Genomic DNA, 24598 nt, shown 5'->3' on the forward strand with positions numbered 1-24598 from the left:
TGTCATCATGAATGTTGAAATCTCAGGAGATGAGGACAGAAGGTAGAGTCGAGTAAATGACTGTGAGCCAGGTACTAATGTCACAGAAAAGTTAAAAAATGACCTGGAATAGGAATCAGAAACATAGATAGTAACTGGGTACTCTGGTGGACTAAAAAGAATTGTAAATAGGAAAATCATTGAGGGATGGATGACCTAGAAGTGTCAATTGGAAGTAAGGAGTGTGCTTCTCTAATATTCTGAATCTGTGATTTGGGGGAGTGAAAGAATGAGTAGAAACTTATCTAGAGCCTTGTTTCTATTAAAAAGAAGTAGAATAAATATTATTTGAATCTTCCAGGATGTCTGGTAACCAGTGGACAATGGAACAGGTATAACCAATAGTTCAGGACTTAGAGCGCTAGTCTGATAAATGAGGAGTTATGAGTCCAAATCTTTAGGCAGTGAGGTGGTACAGTGGTTAGAGAGAGGGATCTGATATCAGGAAAGCCTTAGATTAACTCCTGCCTCAGACACTGCCTAGTCATGTAGTCCCTAAGAAAGTACTTAACCTCTCTCAGTCTGTTTCATGGGCCGTAAAGGGGTTTTACTCCACGGCCTTTGAGATCCTTTCTAGTTCCAAATCAATCATCTAAAATCCTGTGACCCTCAGTGAGCCTGGATGGGCAGAAATATAACAGTAGCTAACAGAAGGTCTCTCCTAGTCTGCTCAATTGCTAGTGCTTTCCACTCAGAGACTTCCTCCAATATATTCAGTATTCATCATGTATGTACCGATTTGTGTTTATGCTGTCTCTCCCATTAGAATGTAAGTTGCTTGAAAAGAACAGTGGGAGTTTTTGCTTTTTCTTTGTATTTCCAGACTTAGCACAGTGCCTAGAACCTAGTCAGCACTTAACAGATGATTATTGATTCTTAACTGATTGATTTAAAACACTTTACCTTCACCATCTCATTTGATCCTCACAATAACCCTATAAGGGAGTTGTTGTTCAGTCATGTCTGACTCTCTGTGACACTGTTTGGAGTTTTCTTGGCAAAGATACTGAAGTGATTTGCCATTTCCTTCTTCTGATCATTTTAGAGATGAGGAAACTGAGGCAAACAGGGTTAAGTGACTTGCCCAGGGTCACATAGCTAGCAAGTGTCTGAGGTCAAATTTGAACTCAGGTCTTCCTGACTCCAGGCCTCATGCTCTAACCATTGAGCCACCTAGTTCCAAGTCAGTTGAATTCAGTTGTTTAATCACAAAATCACTATGATTTTGAAATCCAGGAAGAAATACAAATATCAAAGTGAATTTAATTACATTTAATTACAAGAGAAGTCAGAAGATAATCTAGTAGTATGAGGATAAATTCTGAGCTCATGGGCCAGAGGTTAGAAGTTAATCCTTTATCATAGAAGCACAAGATTGTAGATTTAGATTTAGAAGATACCTTAGAAATCTTTTAGTCCAAATCCCTCATTTTACAGATGGGATTGAGGGACAGAGAGATTTAAATTACTTTCTCAGGGTCACCCAGCTAATAAATATCTGGGGTATCTTCCTGACCTCAAGTCCAATGCTCCATTCTCCAAACCATGCTACCTCTTAATCACAGAAATTCAGACTACAATAGAACCTCAGAATTCATCTAATTAAATTCATATCTGCACGAGATGACCCTTTACAATGACAATAATGAAAGCTAGCATACACAATGCTTTAGTAAGGTTTTCCAAGTGCTTTACGTGTCAATTCATTTATCTTCACAACAACCCTGTTAGATACTATTATTATATCCATTTTACAGGTGAAGAAACTTAGACTGAAAGAGGTTAAGTCACTTGCCCAGGGTTACACTGCTAATAAGCATCTGAGGCAGGATTTGAACTTAGTTCTTCCTGATTCCTAGTCCAATATTCTATCCACTACACTAACTGTCTACCTCACAACAATTCTGACAAATGAATGTTAAGACTCTCTTTGAAGTATCTTGGTCATAGGGAATCCTCTATCTCTAGATAACTCACCATACTTTGGGAGGTTCTAATTTTTTGGAAGCTTTTCTTATATGGAACTAAAAATCTGCCTCTCTGCAACCCATATCAACTGCTCCTCGTTCTGTATTTTGGGGGTCACTCAGGACAAGTAGAATATCTCTTCCACAGAACAGCTTACTTCAGCTTGAAGGCAGCTATCATGTTACCTCTAAGCATTTTCTCCTTCCTGACTAAACATCATAGGATCGTAGGTTTTTAATTTCATTTGATTCTATGCTATGATCTTTCAGTCAGCCCCTCATCATCCTAGTTTCGTCCTCTGAACCAAGATATTTATTATGTCCTTCTTAAAATGTGATATCTGGAATTGATTATGATACTGCAGATGTGGTCTGATTCTGGCAAAATTCAGTGGATTATTACTTCTTATATCTCGTACACTATGGTTCTCTTTAATGCAGTCCAAACATATATTAGATTTTTTGTCTATTATGTTGCATTTTTGATTCTTACTGGTCTTTTGGTCTACTCAAATCCCTAAGACCTGTTGTTTGGTCACACTTTCCTCTCTTTGTACTTGGTAAGTTAATTTTTTGAGCCCAACTATAAAACTTTACATTTGTTTCCATTACATTTCATCTTATTTGATTCAGCCCATCTCTCTAGCCTAGTGGTGTCAAACTCAAAAAGAAATGAGGTCACTGAACTGTGCATAAGGATCTCTTCAGATCACATATTATCTTATTTTTAAAATGTCATTTTCTATGTTTCATTATATTTTCATTCATTTTTCTAAATATTTTCCAGTTGTATTTCAACCTGGTTCAGCCATACTTGGGAGCATTTTGGGCAGCAGGCATCCTATGGGTGGTGCATTTGATACCCCTGCTCTGGCCTATTGAGATCTACTTGGATCCCTATTCTGCTAATTAACATGTAAACTGTCCCTTACAACTTTTATCCCATAGCTGTATCATCAAGGTCACATATTAATATCTTGTCCATAAGAATGTTAAATATTTTGCCAAAATCAAGGTAGCTATTATCTATTACACTGACTTCATCTATCTACTAGTCTAATAAACTCTTTTCTTTCCTTTCCTTTTCTTTTTTTCCATCAAAGAGATAGGACATGACTTGTTCTTGATGAAGCTACCTGCTCTTTTATGGGTTTTTATCACTTTTTTTCTAGATGTTCAGGGACCAGCTCTTTACCAACACTTTCTAGAATTTTGCCAAGAAAAAAAATGTCATTTTCTCTGGGATATAGTCTATAGATGCCATTTTCTCAACTTTTGAAAACAAGACACTTACTTTTCTTCAATATTATATCATTTTGTCTATTCTTTATGATTTTTCAAAGATCATTGACAGTGTCCCAGGAGTCATATCCTACAATTCTTCCAGGACCCTGGAGTAGAACTCATATGAGCTAGTACTAGAGATTGGTCAAAGCAATTTTTACAGGTGAAAGAATTCCAGAGTTCAAAGCAACCTCAGCACCCACAGAGTCTAACCTTTTACAAGAATTCCTGCTATACAATCCCCCCAGGTAATTATCCAGCCTGAATTAAGGATCTCTAATGAGCAGGAACTGATTGCTTCCCAAAGCAACTCTTTCCACCCTTGAATAACTTTAATTGTTAGGAAGCTTTCCCTTAAGTTAAACTTCAGCTCTCTGCTCTGAGGCTCTTAAACCAATTAAAAATTAACAAAACAAAACCCAACAAACGCTTTTGTTATCCTTCACGTTTTTTGGTATCTTTAGCTTTCTTTCTCATCAATTTTCCTATAATTATTTGTGTATATGATGTATCCATTTGCAACATAACTAAATTCTGAACTCTGTTAATGTCATTTATAGGACATTGGAGATTGTATAATGTATATCATGTATAATGTAAAACAATGGGTCTGAGGTCAGGGAACCTGTGTTAGATTACTAAGACCAATGTGTAAGCTAACTGTGTGACCTTGGGAAAATCACTTAACTTCTCTGAACATCAAATTTCTCATCTTTAAAATGGGGATAATAATGCTTGCACCACCTATCTCACAGAATCATTGTGGAGATTGTGCTTTGGAAAGATATAATTGTCATATAGATGGAGTTACTATTCTAATTGTAAGGAATTATGACCCTATCATGCAAAGTCAGAAGCTAAGGTCAGAGTTTTCTGAACAACAATTTAGTTACATGACCTTGTGTGAGTCACTCTCTATCACTGGGTCTTCATTTTTTCCTTTGTAAAATGAGTGAGTTAGACTCAGTGGTCTCTTGGGGTTCTTCTGATATGATATTCTATATTTTCTCATTGTTTTGTTTTATTTGGGCTTTTTGTTTGCTTTTTAGGAACTCTCAGCTCGGCTTGTTTCTGTGCAGGTTGATAAAGACCAGTTCATTATCACCTTCAAGACTATTGAGGAAATATGGAAATTCTCTACATATCTGAATCTAGGTAAAGCAAAGGCTGAATAGAAAACAATTCACATTTCTAGAAGACTTTTTAGTTTACTTTCCCTACAACATCCTCATAATGTATATAGTGCATGGATTATCATGCACTTTCTTTGGATATATAGTACATACCTCTATATTCTGTATTCCATTTTATAAGAAGGAAACTGAGGCTTAGGGAGATTAAGGTACAAAATAGAAGATGTGTTCAAAAGGATGAGAAGTGCTATTTAATGCCCTAAAAAAGATAATTTTTGAATGCAGAGGAAGAAGGGAGATCAGGGAAAGCCTAATGCAGAAGCATCTTTTGAACTGGATCTTGAAGAATAGGCAGAATCAATAGAGGGAGATGGAGGGAATTGGGGAAGACAAAGGACATTATTGGATAGGTTGCAAAGGTGGGGGACCTATGGCTTCGAGGCTACATGTAGCCTTCTAGGTCTTTGGGTGAGGCCTTTTGACTGAGTCCAAGTTTTACAGAACAAATCCTTTTATTAAAGGGATTTGTTCTGTGAAATTTGGATTTAGTTAAAGCGCCACACTTGAGAACCTAGAGGTCACATGTGGCCTCAAGGCCCTGGGCTAGGCAGGTTCCAAGATGAAAAAGAAAATGGAGACCATGTAAAGACAATGGCAGATGGTCTAGTTCAGTGCACTGGAATTTGAGTCAGGAGACTCAAGTTCCAATTGTGTATCTCCTAGCCTAGTCACCTTGGGCAGGCAATTTCCCTCTTAATTGTCTTCCCTGTAAATTCCACTATACAGGAGGAGGGGCAGTATGGAGCACCGGAAATAGTGCTGGGCTTGAAGTTATCTGTTTAAATACTGTCTAAGTGTATTGGATTTAGAATGAGAGTGTCTGGGTTTATTTAAGTATATTCCTCATTCCCTGTGTGGTACTCGGAAAATTATTGCATCTCTTCAGGACTCAGTTTCTTGGAGGAAGTGTGGAACAGCTCTGGAGTCATGGAATGTGGGTAACTTCTGACTTACTATCTGCAAGACTTTGAACAAATGACTTAAATTCTTGTAGACTGAGTTTCTTCCTTTGTAAAATGAGACAGGTTGGTGTAGAAGCAGACATCTCCGCTCATTAAACAGGTAGCACGTAGCACCCTCAGGTGTGGCCTGAACCCAATTAAAATGGAATTGGAAGTATTTAATAAAATAAAAAACAACAATGAAACATAGATAATATTACCTTTTAAAACCAAGTCAAGGAGCAGCTAGGTTGTTCAGTAAACAGACCACCTGCCCTTAAGTCAGGAGGACTTGAGTTCAAATATGTCAAACCCTTGACACTTACTAGCTGTGTGATCTTGGGAAAGTCAATTAACTCCAATTGTCTTGCCTCCTCCCTCCAAAAATAAAAAAAATTTTAAAAAAACTAAGACAATATGTGACCTGCGCAGGAATTCTTATGTATGTATTAGTGATTCTTATTTAGGTTTGACACTCAAACAACAAGGTGGTCTATTTCTAAGGTCCCTGAAAGACAGCACTAAATCTCATGAAACACCAACATTACGGAAGTAGGAAAATCAGAGGCAATATATAGTATTGTGAAAATAATGCACAACTGAGAGTCAGCTGAGGCCTGGGTTCAAATTCCCTCTTTGGCACTTAATAATTATAATATTGGGTAAAGTCACTTAATATCTTTGTCACTTATTTTCCCTGTCAAATGGAAAAAATAACACTTGCTCTATCTCCTTCACAAACTTGTTTTGAGGAAAAAACTTGAAAATTTTTTAAAAGTGTCTATAAATAGTAATTGCTAGCATTTATACTTCACTTTAAGATTCATGGTGTTTTACTCTGATTATATGATTTTGTTCTTACAACCCTGTGGAAGTAGGTTCTATTATTACTCCCATTTTACACATGAGGAAACTGGAGGTTGATAAAAGTTAAATGACTTGCCCAGGGTCACATCATTAATAGGTGATTAAGGCAAGATTTGAGCTCAAGCCTTCCTTGACTGTCTCAGCTAGCTGCTTCAAAATAAGTGTGGGTTATTGTTATCAAATCATTTAACCTCGCTGTCCCTCAGTTTCCCAATCTGTAAAATGGGAATGATGATGCCTACAGTAAGTGCCTCATATGTATTAAGGAACAAATTAGCTAATCTGTGTAAAGTTCTTTCTAATCCATAATGTGCTATATAACTGTTAGCCTTTAATATTAAAATAAGACCTTGGAGTAGAGGGGAAGCATTTGGAATCAGGGAGACCAATTAGTTACTCCCACATGACTGTCACTGTTTTAACCCCTTCTAGAATTCTCTGTTCCACTCTCTGTTATCCAACATTACAAACTCCATGTGAGGCAGATAGGATTTGGGACAGAAAGAAACCCCAAGTTAAGAAGAAACCCCAAAGAGGCTTAGCTAAGGACCACACTGGCTCAGCACCTCATTTTATGGGTTGACTCTCCACAGGCCATGTGTCTCTCTGCCTGGAGCAGCTCCTCTTTGACCACAACTATTGGCTAAAGTGCAAATTAGTGGAGGACACTAAGATCCATGTCACAGTCAATGAAGAACACCTGGAAGCCATCTACCAAAGTCTCCTGGTACAGGAAGGTAAGTCATTTGTAAAGATGCTGATGGTCAGGCCTTTGTCTTCTGGATTAGGCAGTCAGGTACAATGAAAAGAACTTGAGATTTGAAGTAAGAGGACCTAGGGTTGATGTCCTGCTCCATTTACTACCTGAATGATCTTGGCGGGAACTAGCTTGTCATCTCTGGGCCTTAGTTTTCTTATGTGTAAAATGAAAGACTTGGATTAAATGTTTTCTGAGGTCTCTCCTAAATCGAAAGGCTATGCTCTTAGAAGAGCAGCTTTATAGATGTTTTGCCTGGCTCATAGTAGTTGCTTAATAAATGTTTATTGACTGACTCTGTGAGCATTTGGTGATTGTTCTTTGACTTTGGACATTATCTTCAACTCTGCTGTATTTGATACTTATATCAATGATCACTGTGTTGGCATAAATGTGTGTGTGTGTATATATATATACATATAATTTGTAGATGAAAATAGGAGAAATAGCTAATGTTTGAGATATCTATTTTAGGATCCAAAAAACATCTCTACACAAACTAGAACCTTAAGCCAAACCTAACAAGTTAAATGTTAAATGGAGATATACGAAGTTCTGCATTTAGCTTTAAAATATCAACTCTACCAAGTTTTCTCATCTGTAAAATGAGGAGATTATACTACATTATTTTCTGGATCCATGATCCTATTATCCCAAATACAGAATGGGAAAATGTAAAATATCAACTATATATATACAGGATAGGGAAGATTTAGCCAGGCAAATTTCTTATTTGAAAACGATTTGGAGGGTCTTAGTGGTCTACAAGCTCAATGCTATGATATAGCAGCTGAAAAAGTAATTCAACCTTAAGTTGCAGTAATAAAACAAGGGAGGCAATTAGTGCCCCCCCCCTTTCCCTCTACCCAACACATATCTTAGTTTTTCTGATCAGAAGATATCTAGAGTTTTCTGTTTAGTTCTCATTTAGTTCTTTGAAATCTTAGTTATCACATTTTCAAAATGACATTAAAAAACAAAGGTATGATTAGGAGAAAGATAATTTTAATAATGGAAGAACTAATGTCATAAAGAGAATCCTTTGAAGCAGTTGGGAATGTTTAGTGTGGAGAAGAGAAGACTTTGGGAGAACATGTTCTCTCATATCTTCAGGCATTCCCAAGTCTATCAGGAATTAGAAGATTAGACATATTTTATTGGGCTCCAGCGGTAAGACCAGGAGTGCTGGGTGGAATTTACAAGGGTGTTGGCTCAATGTAAGAGAGAACATGCAAATGAGGGGAGCCCAAGGAGCGGGTGAGTGCTCCATCATAACCACTGTAGGTATTCAAACTATGGCTGGATGGCCACTTGTGAAAGCTGTGGAAGGGAGGCCTGCATCCAAGAAGGGGTTGGACTAGGAGACCTCTAAAGTCCCTTCCAGATGGAAGACTCTGTGCTTATCTTTGTCTATCTCCTTAAAGCTAATGCTTATCCTCTGTTGATTACTTCCAACTTACCCTATATATAATGTGTTTGTACACAGTTCTTCGCATGTTGTCTCCACCATCAGATTGTGAACTCCTTGAAGGCAGGGGCTATTTTTGCCTTTCTTTGCATCTCCAGAGCTTAACACAGTGCCTGCTACATAACAAATGCTTAATTGATGTTTGTTGACTTGTTTTATCTCATTATCTGCAGGTCATTTCTCCAGAACTTTGCACACTGTCCTTCATTCAGGAGAGAAGGATGGTGGGGAGTACCTGAGGCTCTGCAAAAATGAGTTGATCTATGTGAAGAACAACAAAGAAGAAACAGAATGTGAAGGCACCTCCTTGCTGACTGGTCTTCGGGGCTTGGTGCCTGTTGCAGCGATAGAACCACTGTCTCTCCCCTTCCACCAGTGAGTAATGAGATATTAGGCTGAGTGGAGCCCTCTAGATGGCCTATACATCACAAGTGATCCCAGTCTGAAATTAACACGCAGGGATCATGAGAGCAAATGGGCATTGAGAGAGACTTTTCTAGGTTGGCTGAATGAATCAGATATTTCTTTGAAAATTCCATATTCAACTTCTGTGTTCTGATCCCTGAGAAGAATATCTATCAGGAGTTCTAGTTATCTGGGGAGCTGAGAGTTATTGTTTGTATCAATAATCTCCCACATGTCTGACAGTCTTCCAAAGTCACCCTTTCCAAAGGCAGATCATTTACATTTCTATAGAACACTTATAATCATAGGATTCAGAGTTGGAAGGTCATCTTGGACAACCCCTCACTATACAGATTAGAAAACTGAGATCCAGAAAAAAGAAAAGACTTGATATATTACACAGCTATTAGAGAGATAATACCAGAATTAGAATTCAGCTTTTTTGACTCCAAACTCAATATGTTTTCCAGGCTGCCTCTGCACAACACAAAGTGTTTTTTCCTCATGACAACTCTCTATATTATTACTGTTGTTGTCGTTGTTAATCTGACAGATGAGGAAAATGAGGCTTATAGGATCAAAAGATTAAATTGAAAGTTGTAAAGGATCTCAGATGTCATCTATTTCAATTGCCTCCTTTTACAGATGAGGAAACTGAGGCCCAGAGAGGATAAAAGCATTTGTCTATGGCCACATAGAAACCATGAGATTTGAGCCTAATTCCTTTGACTCCAACTCTAGTGAACCATGTGACCATGAACTTGATGCCATGTCTATTATTTCAAGTCCAACAATCTTTTCATTATACTACAGAGCCTCTTCAAGCCTTTAAACAAGAGGCTTGTCTGTAGCTCTGTGAGTCATGCTAAACTCACTCACTGGTATGTCCCTGCCAGTAATGTGATAGATTTAGGAGTTTCCAATTCAGCAACTCAATCCAGTGCAGTTCAGCAAAAATTGTTATTGTATGTGGGGCCCTTTCTTCAGCAGATTTGGGGAAAGGGCAATACAAATAAATAGGTTCCATTCTCTGCTCTCATAGAGTTCACAAAAGAAAGACAAATGTACTCACATAATTATAATTCATAAAATATCTTGAGCATAGCAAGGATTGTAGAATGTTTAGCTAGGATTCCACATTAGAGACCATCTAGTCCAGTAACATGCAAATGTTTTGATCATGCATGCCTCTCAGTATTTTTTTTTCCTAATGAACATACTGGTGATTGTAATGGTAGCCTGGGGTTTATCTCAAAGGCATCTACACAATTATTCCAATGAATGTTTTAGTTATAACTATGTAGAGGGACCACTCAATGTCTGTGTCAGAAAGAGAAAGTTGGGAGTTTATATAACAGTGGGGGTGGGGGTGAGTTTTGTACTGAAATAGGTCAAAGATGGGCATGGTTATGTTGGATCCAAACATCATGACTAGTTAGTGATTTTTGTGACTTTGGGCAAGACATTTCCCCTCACTGGACTTCTTTCTTCCTTTCTAAAAGAGAAGTGGGATGTATTAGAACAGTGATGGCCTAAGTGATGGTCATGACATTACCCATAAGGTTGTGTGACCAGTGAAAGGATGGGACAATAGATTCCATCTTACCCTTTCCACAATCACTAGCTAATCATATTATTTAACATGACTGAGGGTTTTCTTGTTACTCAATCCAAGATTCTTACTGGTCCATTACAGGTACAAATGAGAGGTGCAATGATTGATGAGAATTCAAAGGAAAAAATGTTTCTGAATGAGAGGGAGAGGGAGAGATCAAGGAAGTCATCTTGGTATAATGGAAAGAGTCCTGGATTGAGAGACATGTGTTTAGTCCCGATTCTGTCACTGACTATGTGTGATCTTAGGCAAATTACTTTTGTCTGAATTTTATTTCCATTACCCATAAAAGAAAGCATTTGGACTAGATTATTTCTAAGGTGCCTTCCAACTTGAAATTCTATGACTAAGTTGGATTCATAGAATGTTAAAGGGAAAGTAACTTGCCCATACTCAAAGGGCTGATAAATATTGGAAATGAAACTTGAAATAAGGTCAAGGAAGTTGTAAAGGAAGACTCCCATAAGGGGATGAATGACCAATCATGTAACTGATTGGGAAAGTATGGTACATGGTGGAGGAGTATCACAACATTCAGGTGTTAGGGTGAAACTAGACTGTGGTGGGCCTTGAATGCCAGGATAAGAGGTTTAATTTTTATTCTGGAGAAAATGTGGAACCACTCATGGTTTTAGAGCAAGGAAGTGACAATGATCTTATCCATGTCTCAGAAAGATAAATCTAGAAGTACATGTAGGCAGATTAGATTGCGAAAGAATAAAGACCAATTAGGAAGCCAGGGTCATACTCCAGATAAAAGGTAATAAGGACCTGAACTAGGGTGGTGGGTGTTGAGAGGACAGTTTTGAGTGCAAGAGTAATTGTGGAGGTAGACTTTGTGCATTGGGGGAGAAAGAAGAATCAAAGATGATTGAAATGTCAAGCCTTTATGGACAGGAAAGATAGTGAGGGCATGAGATTTTTTGTGTTTTTTTTGACAGGTGTCCTTATTTCTTCCAGACTGAAAGTATAGAGCTATTCACAGGCCTAATCAAATTATTAATGAGTACAGAAGTTTAATTTGCTCCATTTTTTTCTGACATGGACTGGTTTATATCTCTATAGGCATCCTGGTTTCCTTCTGGTATAGGGCCTTACCGTATTAGCTTTGGACTTAGTGTAGATACAGATCAACTTTTGCCCTACTGCACTAAGATTTTCAAACTCAAGCAATCCCTCTATCTCAGCCTTCCCTGAGAGCAGGGATTACAGGTGTGCACCACCACATCTGGTGTTGGTATGAGATTTTTAGAACTTTATGTTATATCAAATTACTCACCAAAGGGATTTCTCAGTAATGATGATGATGATAGCAACAACTTCCATTTCTAGGGTGCTTTAAAGTTTTGAAAGCCCTTCAGCAAGTAAAGGAAGAAAAGTATTATCATCACCATTTTATATCTTTTTTTTCTGAATAAACGTTTATGGAATGAATGGCATTGTATATGGAATTCTTTCCAATGAAAGAAAGCAACATTAATTCTTCACAAGTTTAACTGCAGAAATGGTTACAGAGGTGAAAAGCTAATTTTAAGACAACTGACAGGTTGTCTTAAGAGACAAGGTGTAAGAGAGTAGAGCTCTCTTATACCAGAGCTAAGGGAACATGGAAACAAAGCACTAGGAAAGCCCGCCCTTTGCTTTGCCTTCACACCCTCCTCCTTCTTCTAGTTACAAAATTGTTCCTTCACAAAACAATGAAGAAGGGATGCCCAAGGTGAGTTAGATCCACTATCCTTTGTTTCCTGCCTCCCCCCTTGAAACAATGGCACAATGGTCAGAGGTAGGTCAGTTGCTGTGCAGAATCGCCTAATCAAACAGTGAACTGATATGGTTTCCAACATGACAGAACACAGAAGATAGAACTTTCACAAAGATGAGCTTAATTTACAGACAAGCTGGGATTGAGGACAGGTCAGTATGATTACAGAACAGAAAGGCAAGATGAGGGAGTTCTTTAGAGCAGGAATCTCTTATGGATGAGGGGGTGCTTGGAATATTGGATGGCTTGAAAACACAAAACGAGGAGGTGAAATGATTTGTAGGTTGTCATACAGATAAGAAGTATTAGAACCAGGATTTAGATATCTGATAAAATATTCTTTCCACCACATCATGTTTCTTAAATCCTGTCTAAAACAGCATTCTAACCTAGGTTAACCATATTTTTGGGAAGTCCAGGACTTCTTTTGATGCCTTATGATGTGGTAGAGGAGACCCTGAATTTTTGAATAAGAATAATAACCAGCATTTATATTGTACCTTAATGTTTTTAAAGAGTTTTAAATACATTATCTCGTTTTATCTTTACAAGAAACCTACGAGGTGGATGCTATTGTTATCCCTACTTTGTAGATGAGAAATCTGAGGCTTGGAAAGATTCAGTGACTTGTTCAGGATCACTTAATTATTAAGTGTCTGAAGCTGGATTTGAACTCAGTCTTCCTGCCTCCAAATTCAATAGTTAGCCATGCTACTCTGTCTTTTCTTGAAAGCTTAGATCCTTAGTTCTTGCAGGTTCTATCAAGCTAGGAATGCTTGGTTATGGGCCCAGCCTATCTAAGCTCAGAGCTGCTCACGGCTACAAGCGATGTGTTTTTCATTCACAGTAATTTTGTCTCCCAACTCAAAGAGGGGTTATGAGCTAAACTGGTAGAGGAAGAATCAGCACCAACAAAGCCATAGAACTTTAAAGTATAGAGATATGGAAAGTTGAAGTATTTAGCTTCATTTAAATCCCAGCTCTTCCACTTACTGTTTCCTCAACTATAAAAGGAGGGGGTTGGACTAGAGCTACAATCCCTTCTAATTCTCAATTCTAGTGCCTAGCACGTAGTAGGTACTTAATAAATGTGACTAAATCTGTGAACATCAAGGTCATAATTAAAATGCCATCACCCATCTCATAGGCCTTCTTATGCCTATACCACCTTGTAGGTATATAGCTTGGGGGGAGTTTGACAGCAAGACTACACTAGAAGGTTCTTAGTGATTCCTCTGACCAGTGGTCTGCTCAACTGAAAAAGAACTCCTTTGGATCTGGATTTCCTTTTGATTGTTCTTTCTGGAATATAGGCTTGTTGATAGAAGATGAGGTTTTTGACTTCACCGTTTCTCCATTGGCAGATGGTTCCTAAAAAACTACCCGGGGACCTGTGGCATCTATAGGAAGAATGATCGGACAGGCTCCTATCAAATTGGTATGTTGGAGATGATAAAAATAACTGTTGTACCTTCTGACAGCATCATCTGCAGGAGATACTGACATGTTTATTGAATGATTGAATGGAAGGTAGTAAAACAGAGATCATTTAATCCATCCCCTTCATTTTAGAAATGAAAGAAATAAGGCCTAGAGAAGTGAGTAATCCAGGGTTGTATTTCTTTGAAAATATTCATAGACGTAGTATTTCAGGGCCAGAAGGGAACTTAGAACATGTTATAAAGAGTGTCAGCACTGGAAAGAACTTCAAAAAGAATTTAATGCGATTTAATAGATAAATAAATTGAGACAGAGAGAGTAGGGGGTGACTTGGTCAAGGTCACCTTCCTATAAAACTTTTCATAGACTCGGAGCTAGAGAGTGGGAGAACCCTTAGAGTCCATCTAATCTAATTGTCTCATTTTGTGGATGGAAAAGCTGAGACTCAGAAAGGATATCTCACTCACTCAAGGTCACGAAGTGATAGAGCAAGGTCTTCCAGGTCTCAGGCCAGAATCACATCTATTGCACTACAATACTTTCTCTTGTAGATGTTTGCATACTCTCTCCATCATTTGAACTTATTGGCTTCTTCCCAAAAGTCTTTATCATCAACCCATTGTACTAGGTGGGAGGGGACAGCAACACGAAAAGCTAAGAACTAAAATATTGAGTTCTTGTTTAGAACTCTAAACTGAACTCATTATCTGTTGTTATATAATGAAACTAATAGAGTGGGGGATGGAGATGAAAATAACCATAATAAAGTATTCAAATCTATTGTACTTCATAAGTTTACAAAGTACTTTCTTCTTTTATAAATTATCATAAGCTTTATAAATTTACAAAGTACAATTCTCCATGTTGGGAATTGTAAATATTATTATATCTATTTTACAGAAGAGGAAACTGAAGTGATTTGCCTCAGGAAGTTAGTGGCAGAACCAGAGTCCAATTCTAGGAATAAGCATTCTTTCCATTACACTGTGCTGACTAGTAGACTTAGGTTTGTGCTGACTTTTTGGTTCCTGAGCTAATGGCTAGCTTCTTCATCTCATTATAGATTGTTAGCCATCATCGTAGGTAAAATACTGGTGACTGTCAGGCATTAATTAGCTGGTTTCCAGAGTTTCCTGGAAGCCTGGAATAGCAGAGTGGGAAGGAACCTTTGAACATAGAATATAGAATGTAAGGACTGGAAGGGAATTGAGAGATTCCAATCACTTTTCAGCAATGTCATAGAGGGCTCATTCTTCGGGGACAAATTAGACTAGATACTGCTTAGATCCTTTCTAATTATTGTCCCCTAAGATTCTGCAATTCAAGATCCATTCTAACCTCTTAATTTTACAGTTGAAAAGACTGAAGTTCAGGAAGGAAAATAACTTTGTGGGGACATAGAACAAGTTAGGGACAGATCTGGAAGGAGGAATCAGGTATTCTGATTCTTAGGCCAACAGTTTTCTTAGAATGACACAGAATCCCAGAATTGAGGGTTGGTCAAGACCACTGGGGCCATCTCATCCAATCCAAACCCCAAAGGAATCTTCCCGACGTGTGTTCGTTCAGCCTCTGCTGAAGACAGTTGAGGAAGGAGAATCCACTAACTCCCAAGACAGCTCATTCCACACTGGTGCAGTTCTAATTGAAAGGAAGTTTGAGCAGAGCAACAAGCCTATATTTACCTTTTTGCATCTTTCCCCCATTGTTCCTGCCTGTGCCTTCTGAAGTCAAACAAGTCAAATCCCCCTTTCATATGATAGCCCTTCCGATAGCTGAAGAGAGCTACTCTGTACCCCCCAAGTCTTTAGTTCATCAGGTTGAACAAATAAACTGCTGATGTTTGGCCATAACACCTATAGTAAGGGGAGGATGGCTACCTAGATGATTTAGTAAGTGGAAAGAATGACTCATTAATAGTTAGAGGAATTTGGTCTGAATCTTAGCTCCTCCTACTTTATATCTGTGTGCTCTTAGACCAATTGCTTTTGCTTTCCAGGGACTTTCTTTATATGTAAAACGAAAGGCTTGGACTGTGTAATATTTAATGTCTCTTTAAGTCCCATGATCCTGTGACCCAGGAAACTTTTTATGATCTTTCTAATCAGATCAGTATTTTTTTCCTCAGAATTTTCACTTAGCACTTTGCTATACCATTCTCCAATGAACTTATCACGTAATAACATGTTTCAGTGATCTAGCCCAAGCTCTTATCACACTAGTACATTCAATAAAGGCAGGGACCTTGTTTTATTAAAACATTATATTTTCTCCAGAACTAGTATGGTGTTTGGTACACAGTAGGTGTATAATAAATGTCTGTTGCTATATTTGTATTTGTATTCTGTGGTCCTCAAACTTAACCAAGATGCTGTTCACTATTCCTTAAAATGAATTTTTCAGTTCATAATGTCCTTTAGTTTGGAATTTTGTTAAGTAATTTTTTTTCTAAAGTGTGGGATACATTTAACATAGGAATGTCTGGGTTTGGATTCTGTAAGAAATTGACAAGGAAAATTGGTGGAAGTAACAAGCAGAAAATAAAGTCTTGAATGGAGACATTGGAAGCTATGTGAGATGAAGAAGGTTATAGGGGTCATGAGAATCATGGTTATCATAGGATAAGAGAATTTGAAAACTCCGTGGGACCTTAGGGATAATTCATCTCAACATCCTTCCCCCTATCCCTCCCTTCATTTTACAGATAAGGAAGAATGATTTATCCAAGGTCACATAGCCTGCAAGAAGCAGAGTTGGTACTCATACCCATCAAAACATGACACTGTCATGTAGGGATCTCTGAGACCAGCTATTCAAGTATCCTATCCCTGACATGAGTCTTGCAAGACATATTGAGGGTGGCCAGCTTGGAGTCTATGAGGAAAGCACTGAAAATACAAGGGTGTCACCCACACTAGCTGATTTCCTTCACAACTTTCAGGACTATTGTTCATGAAATTACCTCTGTTCTTCCCAAACGACTTTCTTTCTTTTTCCTTTTTTTTTTAATCTTCTACTACTCTTGCAGTGATTGGTTCTTATTAGGTGTCTACCTACCTTAAACTGAGGGCACTAAATGAAAATAGGCCTTCAAAGTCAATGTCTTTCTAGGATTAAATGTCACCCTAATTGGAGTATTCTAGTGCTCTCTCTGTCTCTCTCTGTCTCTCTTTCTCTCTGTCTCTCTCTCCCCCTCTCTCTCTCCCTCTTTCCCTCCTCACCCCCTTGATGATTTTATAGATTTTCATAATATTATAACAATACCCTCTCATAAATGAACAATATATGAAGGCTTTTAATGTCCATTAACTCATTTAATCCTCATCTCAGCCCAGTGAATTCCCAGGACAGAATGACTCCTGTTTACAGCTGAGGAAACCAGGAATAGAGAAGGGGTATGCCTTGCCCAAGGCCATGTGGATAATCAGCAGCAAAGGCAATCGTAGAAGTAAGGTTCCTCAGTGCCCTCCCCAGTGCCTCTTTCCATTTATCCCAGAACCACCCTCCTTTATATCTTTTCTCAAACTCTGTCTCTTCAAACTTCAAACTACTGTGCCCTCTGGCAGGCATCTACACAAGTAGGGGCTACCCACATGGTCTTCCTTGTGCTCAGGTATCTAACCTCTAGTGTTCAGTAGGACCTCATGCTACATATTCTCTTGAGGCGTTCCATTTTCCTTATTAGAGAATCTGCTCATGGTCAGACAGTGAGACTGGAAAAATTCATATTAAGCCACAGTTTGTCAAGTATTTAAAAGATCACTGGCCTAGGAGTTAGAAGACTCAGGTAATGTGATGGTAGGCAAATCCCTTTGCCTTTCTGAGTCTCTGTTTCCCCATCTATAAGATGAAGACAATAATACTCATATTTCCTAACTTTCTAGACTATTTTAGGAAAATACTCTGTTAATTACAAAGTGCCATTTAAAGGCATGCAAAAATACCTAAACCTGGAGTAAGAAGATTTGTTTACAAGTTCCAGCTCTTTTTAAGAAAGTACTTTGTATCCCTGGGCGATTAACTCCCCTTCTCTGGACCTGAGTTTCATCCTCTGTAAAATGATGGGATGGAATAAATTATTTTTTAAGTTAACTTCCTGTTTTGACATTCTAAGCTCTGTCTAAATTTGATACTATGTTCTGTTTTAAGAGAGCGTCCAGCTTGAACATTCTCTGTTCTTTGTGCTAAATTCCTTTTAAGCTTGGATATTCCATATTTTAAGGCCATTTGAAGTTTTACCCTTTCATGTTCTAAGGTCCCTTCACACTTTAAAACAATTCTATGAGTGCTATGGCCAAGGTACTTACTTATGTCTGTGCTCTTATCCTCAGGTAAAGGAAAATGTAAAGCTTTGAGGGATTACCAACGAGAGGAAAAAGATGAATTGACCTTCTCCCAAGGAGACAGCATTGAGGTCTTTGGCTTTTTCCTATCAGGACTTCGCTGGTTTATTGGGAAATTGTCTGCAACTGGGGAGATTGGTTTTGTCCAAACCAAACACGTAGCTCCTGATTCTTACATTCCATTGTAAGTATGTAGGCTCTGGAATGAAGACCATGCTTTAGGGTTTTCCAGAGATGAGAAGTGATTACCGTCATCTTCATTCTTCAGATCAAGATAAAATGCTGTATTTAGAGGACCAGTGGCATGGGGTATCAAGCTTCCCTGACTCAGGCAGGTAGGCAGAAGCTTTGTGTCTTTGTCACAAATATGATCATTTTTCTCTCTGTCATCTCAACGTAGGAGCAAGGCCACTGCATTCCTTAGTGATGAGGGGAAATTGTCCTTTTGGGATCCAGGAAATGAGAGGGAAAGGGCCTGTGCTGACTTTCTCCGATCCCTAACCCACACTGACATATCTTCCATCTACCGACTCAGTGAGTCTTCCCAAGATCCCTTTGAAACTCAGACGACTAGCTTGGGTAAGAGAATTTCATTGACTTAAGAAAGAATATGCTCCTTTTCTATTTCCTATATCCAATGCTTACTCCTTATGTCTTCAAACTTTTTAATCTCAGGACCCTTTGACACTCTCAAAAATTATTGAGGATTCCTTTATGTTCTTAAAAATTAGAAGTCTCCAAAGAGATTTTGATAATGTGAGTTATGTCTACCAATATTTACGGTATTAGAAAAGTAACTGATAAAATTTTAAAATATTTATCAATTCATTAAAAATAACACAAACCTGTTACATGTTGACAACACATTTTAATGAAAAATAATTATATTTTTCAAAACAAAAAAAATTCAGCAAAAAAGATAGGAGATTTGAAAATAACATGCAAAACAATGCTTGATGTCTGGTTTAATAGTAGACAACTGGATTCTCAGATCTGCTTCTACATTCAGTCTATTGCAATAGGGTTGAAGAAAATTTAACCACAGAGATGTGTAGTTGGAAAAGGGAAGATTATTTTATTTTATTTTAATTAATTTATTTGTTTTCAGTTTTCAACAATCACTTCCATAAGTCTTAAATTTTCTCCCCCGCCTTCCCCGAGATGGCATGCAATCTTATATTTGTTCTACACATACATTCTTATTAAACACATTTTCACATTAGTCATGTTTCATAGAAAAGTTAAAACGAATGGGCAAAACGATAAGAAAAACCAAACCAAACAAAACATAACACAAGAGAAAATAGCCTGCTTCATTCTGCCTTCCATTTTCATAGTTCTTCTCTGGATGTGGATACTATTTTGTATCCTGAATCCTTTGGAAATGTTTTAGGTGCTTGCATTGCTGTGAAGGGCTAAGTCTATCAGAAACAGTCCTCATACGCTGTGGTTGTTAACTGTGTACAATGTTCTCCTGGTTTTGCTCCTTTCACTCAGCATCAGTTCATTTAAGTCCTTAAAGGCCTCTCTGAAGTCTTCCTGTTCATCATTTCTTACAGCACCATAGTATTCCATTATGTTCATATACTACAACTTGTTCAGTCATTCCCCAATTGATGGGTATCCCCTCGATTTCTAGCTCTTGAACACCACTAAAAAAGCTGCTGTAAATATTTTTGTATATGTGGGACCTTTTCCTATTTTTATGATCACTTTGGGATATAGTCCTAGAAGCTGTATTCCTGGGTCAAAGGGTATGCCCATTTTTGTAGCCCTTTGGGCATAGTTCCAAATTGCTCCCCAGAATGGTTGGATCAGCTTACAGCTCCACCAACAATGAATTAGTGTTCCAACTCTCCCACATCTTCTCCAACATTTATCACCTTCTTGTTTTGTCATGTTAGCCAATCTGATAGGTGTGATGTGGCACCTCAGAGTTGTTTGGATCTGCATCTCTCTAACCAATAGTGATTTAGAGCATTTTTTTCATATGACTACAAATAGCTTTAATTTCTTCTTCTGAAAGCTTTCTGTTCATACCCTTTGACCATTTATCAATTGGGTAATGACTTGTACTCTTGTACCTTTGACTCAGTTCTGTCTATATATTTAGAAATGAGGCCTTTATCACAGATACTAGTTGCAAAAATTCTTTCCCAGTTTTCTGCTCCCCTCATAATCTTGGTTGCATTGGGTTTGTTTGTGCAAAAACTTTTCAATTTAATGTAATCAAAATTATCCATTTTGCACTTCATAATGTTCTCTATCTCTTGTTTGGTCATAAATTTCTCCATTCTCCATAGATCTGACAAATACATTATTTCTTGCTCCCATAATTTGTTTATAGTATCAGGAAGATTATTTTAATAGATAACATCTCCGTAGTATTGTAAAAGTAGATTTAACCTTGCAGATCCCCTGAAAGGGTCTCAGGAACTCCTAAGTGTCCTTAGATGACACTTTGAGATCCACTACCTTACATAACATTAGTCTACCTTTCCTTCAATTTAGTTTTCTGTAAAATGTGTTATTCCCCATGGAGCTCACAGCCCAGTAGTGGGGATATAGCACACACTGACACAGACAGCAGTTTATTTAAGGAAAAAATATACTGAAGATCCATGATTTGGGATAATTCATAACCTTTTCAAGGCATTACTTAGCACCAAGATCTTCGTGGGTTAAAGTAGACAAAAACATTCATGAGAGGTTGCTAATATCCTAACTCATCTGTGCTAGTCTTTACTATTTGTTAATGGGTCCCAACTTGGAGACTTTCCAGCTTGGTAGAACCTACTAGAGTTTGTCCTCCATTTGAATAGCATTTGAGACCCAAGGCCATCCATACCAAAATGAGACTTCAGAGGACTCCTAGGTCCTCTACTTGGATAGAAGATTTTGTCCTCTCTGGAAAAATTTCAGTGTGATTTCACTGATGAAAGCTCCAGTGAGAAAACTCCTTCTACCAGTGCAGATCACCCACTGATCTGCAACTGACAGTCTTAGAGAGTTGCCTGGGACACTGGGAGGGAGGTTCACTGACTTCCTCAGGATGACACAGCCAGACATAAGACTTGAAACCAAATCTTCTTAACTCTGAGGTGGACTTTTTATCCACATGCTATGATGCCGTACTGGGGGCCATCTCCAGTCGTTTTGATCTATATCTTACCCCTGGACCTGTATGGCCACTAGAAAAGAAAGTGAGACTAATGACCTTGTACAATGCTCTCTCAATTAAATCCAATTCCCTTGCAAGTCATCGCATCACCATCCTGGTGTCATGGTCTTCTTCAGGAAAAAAAGACAAACAGCAGCAACAGCAATGATGCCTTACTATAAAAAAAATAAAACATGAAAAGTAAGTCAGAGAGGAGAAAAGAAAGTGTTGTGAAATGAAAAAAGAAAAAAATTAATGGGGATCTGGGCCTCAAAGGATAGACAGGATTGCAACAAGAGAAGATGGAGAGTGGGTTGCATTCTGAGCCCAGAGAATGATTTTAGGAGAATCATGGAGGTGGGGAAAACAAAATGTGAACCATCATTGGAGAGTAGTGTGGTTAGACTGGAGAATAGTTGAATATAGGTGGAAATAGAGATTAGGTTCAGATCATGGAAGTCCTTGAGTAACCAGCTAACAAGTTGAGATTTTATGTATTAGTGGTCCATTATTCATGATTTGAGATGTCCTCTCCATCAGTGCAGACTACACCTCAACCATGCCTTCTAATTAAGTGAAATTCCTATCCATCTTCTCCCATAGACCCACCATGGAAAATTTACCCAGTGTACTATATATATGCCTTCTTCTTACCTTTTGGGAGCACCAGTATAGTGCTTGTAGTATCTCTTGGTTATCTTGCCTTTTTTCCATGACTAGTCTACCTCTTTTTTTTCCTGATCATACATTTCTTTATGTCACTTCTTGCATATGTCATCATTAGAAATATGGTGCCACCTATCTAATACCATCCTGAATCTCTCCACTACAACTTTTATTCTTCAGAGATTGTGACATTATAAGATTCATAGCCATACAACATCACTATTAGAATAATTATGTTTAAAATATTAGGTCTTTACTGAGGATCATCTTGGCACTATTGGAAGCATTTCCTCCATTCTATTCAACTTCATCTATTCTTCCAATTTGAATCAAGACCCAAATTGTAAACCGTCAGTTATAGAGTAATACAGTAATAGAAGCAGTGCCTCTATGTACTGATGATATACTAACTCAGTAGATTAGCCATCCAGCTGCATCCAACTGTCACAGCCTGGACAATAGGCATTTTCCCATTCATTTTGTTTTTCCAGTTTATATTGTTAGGTTAATTTCTTTTGAATACTTTTGAGTACTAGAAGAGGTTGAGAATTATTCCAAATCATGGATTTTCAGTACTTTTTTTTTTCTTAAATAATTGCTCTCTCTGTCTGTGTATGCTTTATCACTGCTACTGGACTGTGAGCTCCATGGAGAATAGCACATTTTACAGAAAACTAAATTGAGGGAAAGGAACATGAAGTGACTTGACTAAGGTCACATAAGGTAAGGTAGTGGATCTCAATTTCACTGGAGATTACCAGTTATGTTTTTGGAGGATCTTGCCAAGTTCATGCAATTTCTCTACTTTTTCATCCTCTGCTGTGGACGTTGGCACATAAGCTGCAATTATCTCCGTGGTACTCTTTTTGTTTATATGAGCAACAAAAAACAAGGTGATCAAATATCCAATGAAATGGCATTTGTTGTTGCCTCCTGGGTATGCAACTCCTTTATTTTTCTCTCCAAGGGAACCTGTGAGCACACTTCTATTCAGCTGCAATTTCCTTTTGTCTTCTAGTTTCATTTATCAATGTTGGTATGGACCAATTTTTTTTTTCAAACAATTATCAATTCATTGGTCATTGTATACATTTCTCATATCTGAGCCTTCCTTTACTTCAGGCTTTCATTATTTCCCACCCATATTAATGCAGCTGCCTCTTAATTCATCTTCTTCCCTCAATTCCCTCACCAATCCAGATCATCCTATAGACTCCTGTCAAAGTAATTGTCCATAAACGCAGATATGATCTTTGATTCCCCTTCTCCCAACTCCAGTGAATCTCTATTTACTATTAGATAAAATATAAACTTTTCCGTTAAACTTCTAAAACCCATCATATCTTTTCATCTGCATTGGGCAATATTCAACAATCCAGCCAAATTGGTCTTCTCTCAGCTCCTCAGAGATGACATTTCATTTCCATCTCCATGCCTTTGCACTAACCATTTCACATGCCCAAAATATATTTTCTCCTTAGCTCTACCTCATAGAATTCCTTTCTTCCTTTAAAGCTGCAGCTCAGATATCATCTTCTGCATGAAGCCTTCCTTGATGCACCCAACTGCTAGCACCTTCCTTGTCATACAAATTTCTATTTAGCTACTTTGCATATATTTACATTTATTAACTTCATAATTATGCTGTACATGTTTTCTATATGTACTTTCTCTTCCATTAAAATGTCAGCTTATTGTGAGTAAAGATTGTTTCACTCTTTGTACTTGTATCTCTAGCATTCAACACATTACCTGGCACATAATAGGTACTTAATAAATACTTGTTGATTGATTGAGTACCTGGAGTTAATTTGGCTTCCTTGGCAGCAAACATGTCATAGTGGATAGAAGCCTGGAAGAAGCACAATGTCTGACATATAATAAGTGTTTAATAAATGACCTATTTAAACAAGTGGTCGTTTACCAGAAAACTGAGAAATGGGTTGAGGAGTGGGTATTGACACAGATTAAAACCATTTCCTAAAGAAATGTAACCTATATAAATCAGTCATTATAATTTAGAATTTCTTTTCATGTCCTATGTTGAAAAAGAATGGAAGTCACCTCAGCTAACAGATCTCCTTGGCAAGAAGAGAGATAAGACAAAAAAAGGCAACCCCAACTTAAAATCTAAACTAATTTGTAAAACCAGAGGATGAGGTAAAAGGTTATTAGTATTATGTATTACCTCATAAAACAGTGGAAGGAAAAAATAAGTTTAAGAAAAGCTTGACAAGAGATTCAACTAAGCAGACTCACACTGAGAGTATTAACGATGCAACTGGGAGTCCTACAGACAGAAAATGGAAACAATCTATAAACTTTTTTTATGACAATCTCTTTTCACCATTAAGCACAGTGGAGCTGCCACATTTAGAGTTCAGGATATACTGTGCCTCATCCCAACCTTCAGGCACCGTTAGGTCTCCTGAGACAAGGAGTCAAAGATAGCCTACGGAAGGGATTGGGAGTAGGAGAACAGCTCCACAGCTTTTCTACGGGTGATGATAATGCTGTAGGCAATAATTCTCATTTCTGTGGTACTTTAAAGTTCATTAATTCATCTCCCATGAATAAAGCACTTTGATAGAATAAACTGGGAGGATAACATACAAAGTTTAGACTAGGCATCGTTCCTATCTTCATGAAGCTTAATGTAATGACAGATTAAGATATAAATATAGATAACAT

General features: G+C 37.8%; 1 protein-coding gene across 7 annotated transcripts in view; it reads left to right on the forward strand.

The window, feature by feature from the left end:
* The window catches only part of SH3TC2 (SH3 domain and tetratricopeptide repeats 2), a 79943-nt gene that overhangs the window by 11667 nt on the left and 43678 nt on the right, over positions 1–24598 (forward strand). For all 7 annotated transcript variants that reach the window (XR_011971982.1, XR_011971983.1, XM_072631023.1 and 4 more), the window contains exons 4-9: positions 4340–4445; positions 6885–7028; positions 8690–8891; positions 13663–13736; positions 18070–18265; positions 18482–18660. Coding sequence is in view for 5 of the 7 variants with exons in the window: in XM_072631023.1 (XP_072487124.1) it covers positions 4340–4445; positions 6885–7028; positions 8690–8891; positions 13663–13736; positions 18070–18265; positions 18482–18660 (901 nt within the window). In the remaining 2 variants the exon portion in view is untranslated. The remainder of the gene's footprint in view (positions 1–4339; positions 4446–6884; positions 7029–8689; positions 8892–13662; positions 13737–18069; positions 18266–18481; positions 18661–24598) is intronic.

This window comes from Notamacropus eugenii, chromosome 1 (genome assembly GCF_028372415.1).
Source record: "Notamacropus eugenii isolate mMacEug1 chromosome 1, mMacEug1.pri_v2, whole genome shotgun sequence".
NCBI lineage: Eukaryota > Metazoa > Chordata > Mammalia > Diprotodontia > Macropodidae > Notamacropus > Notamacropus eugenii.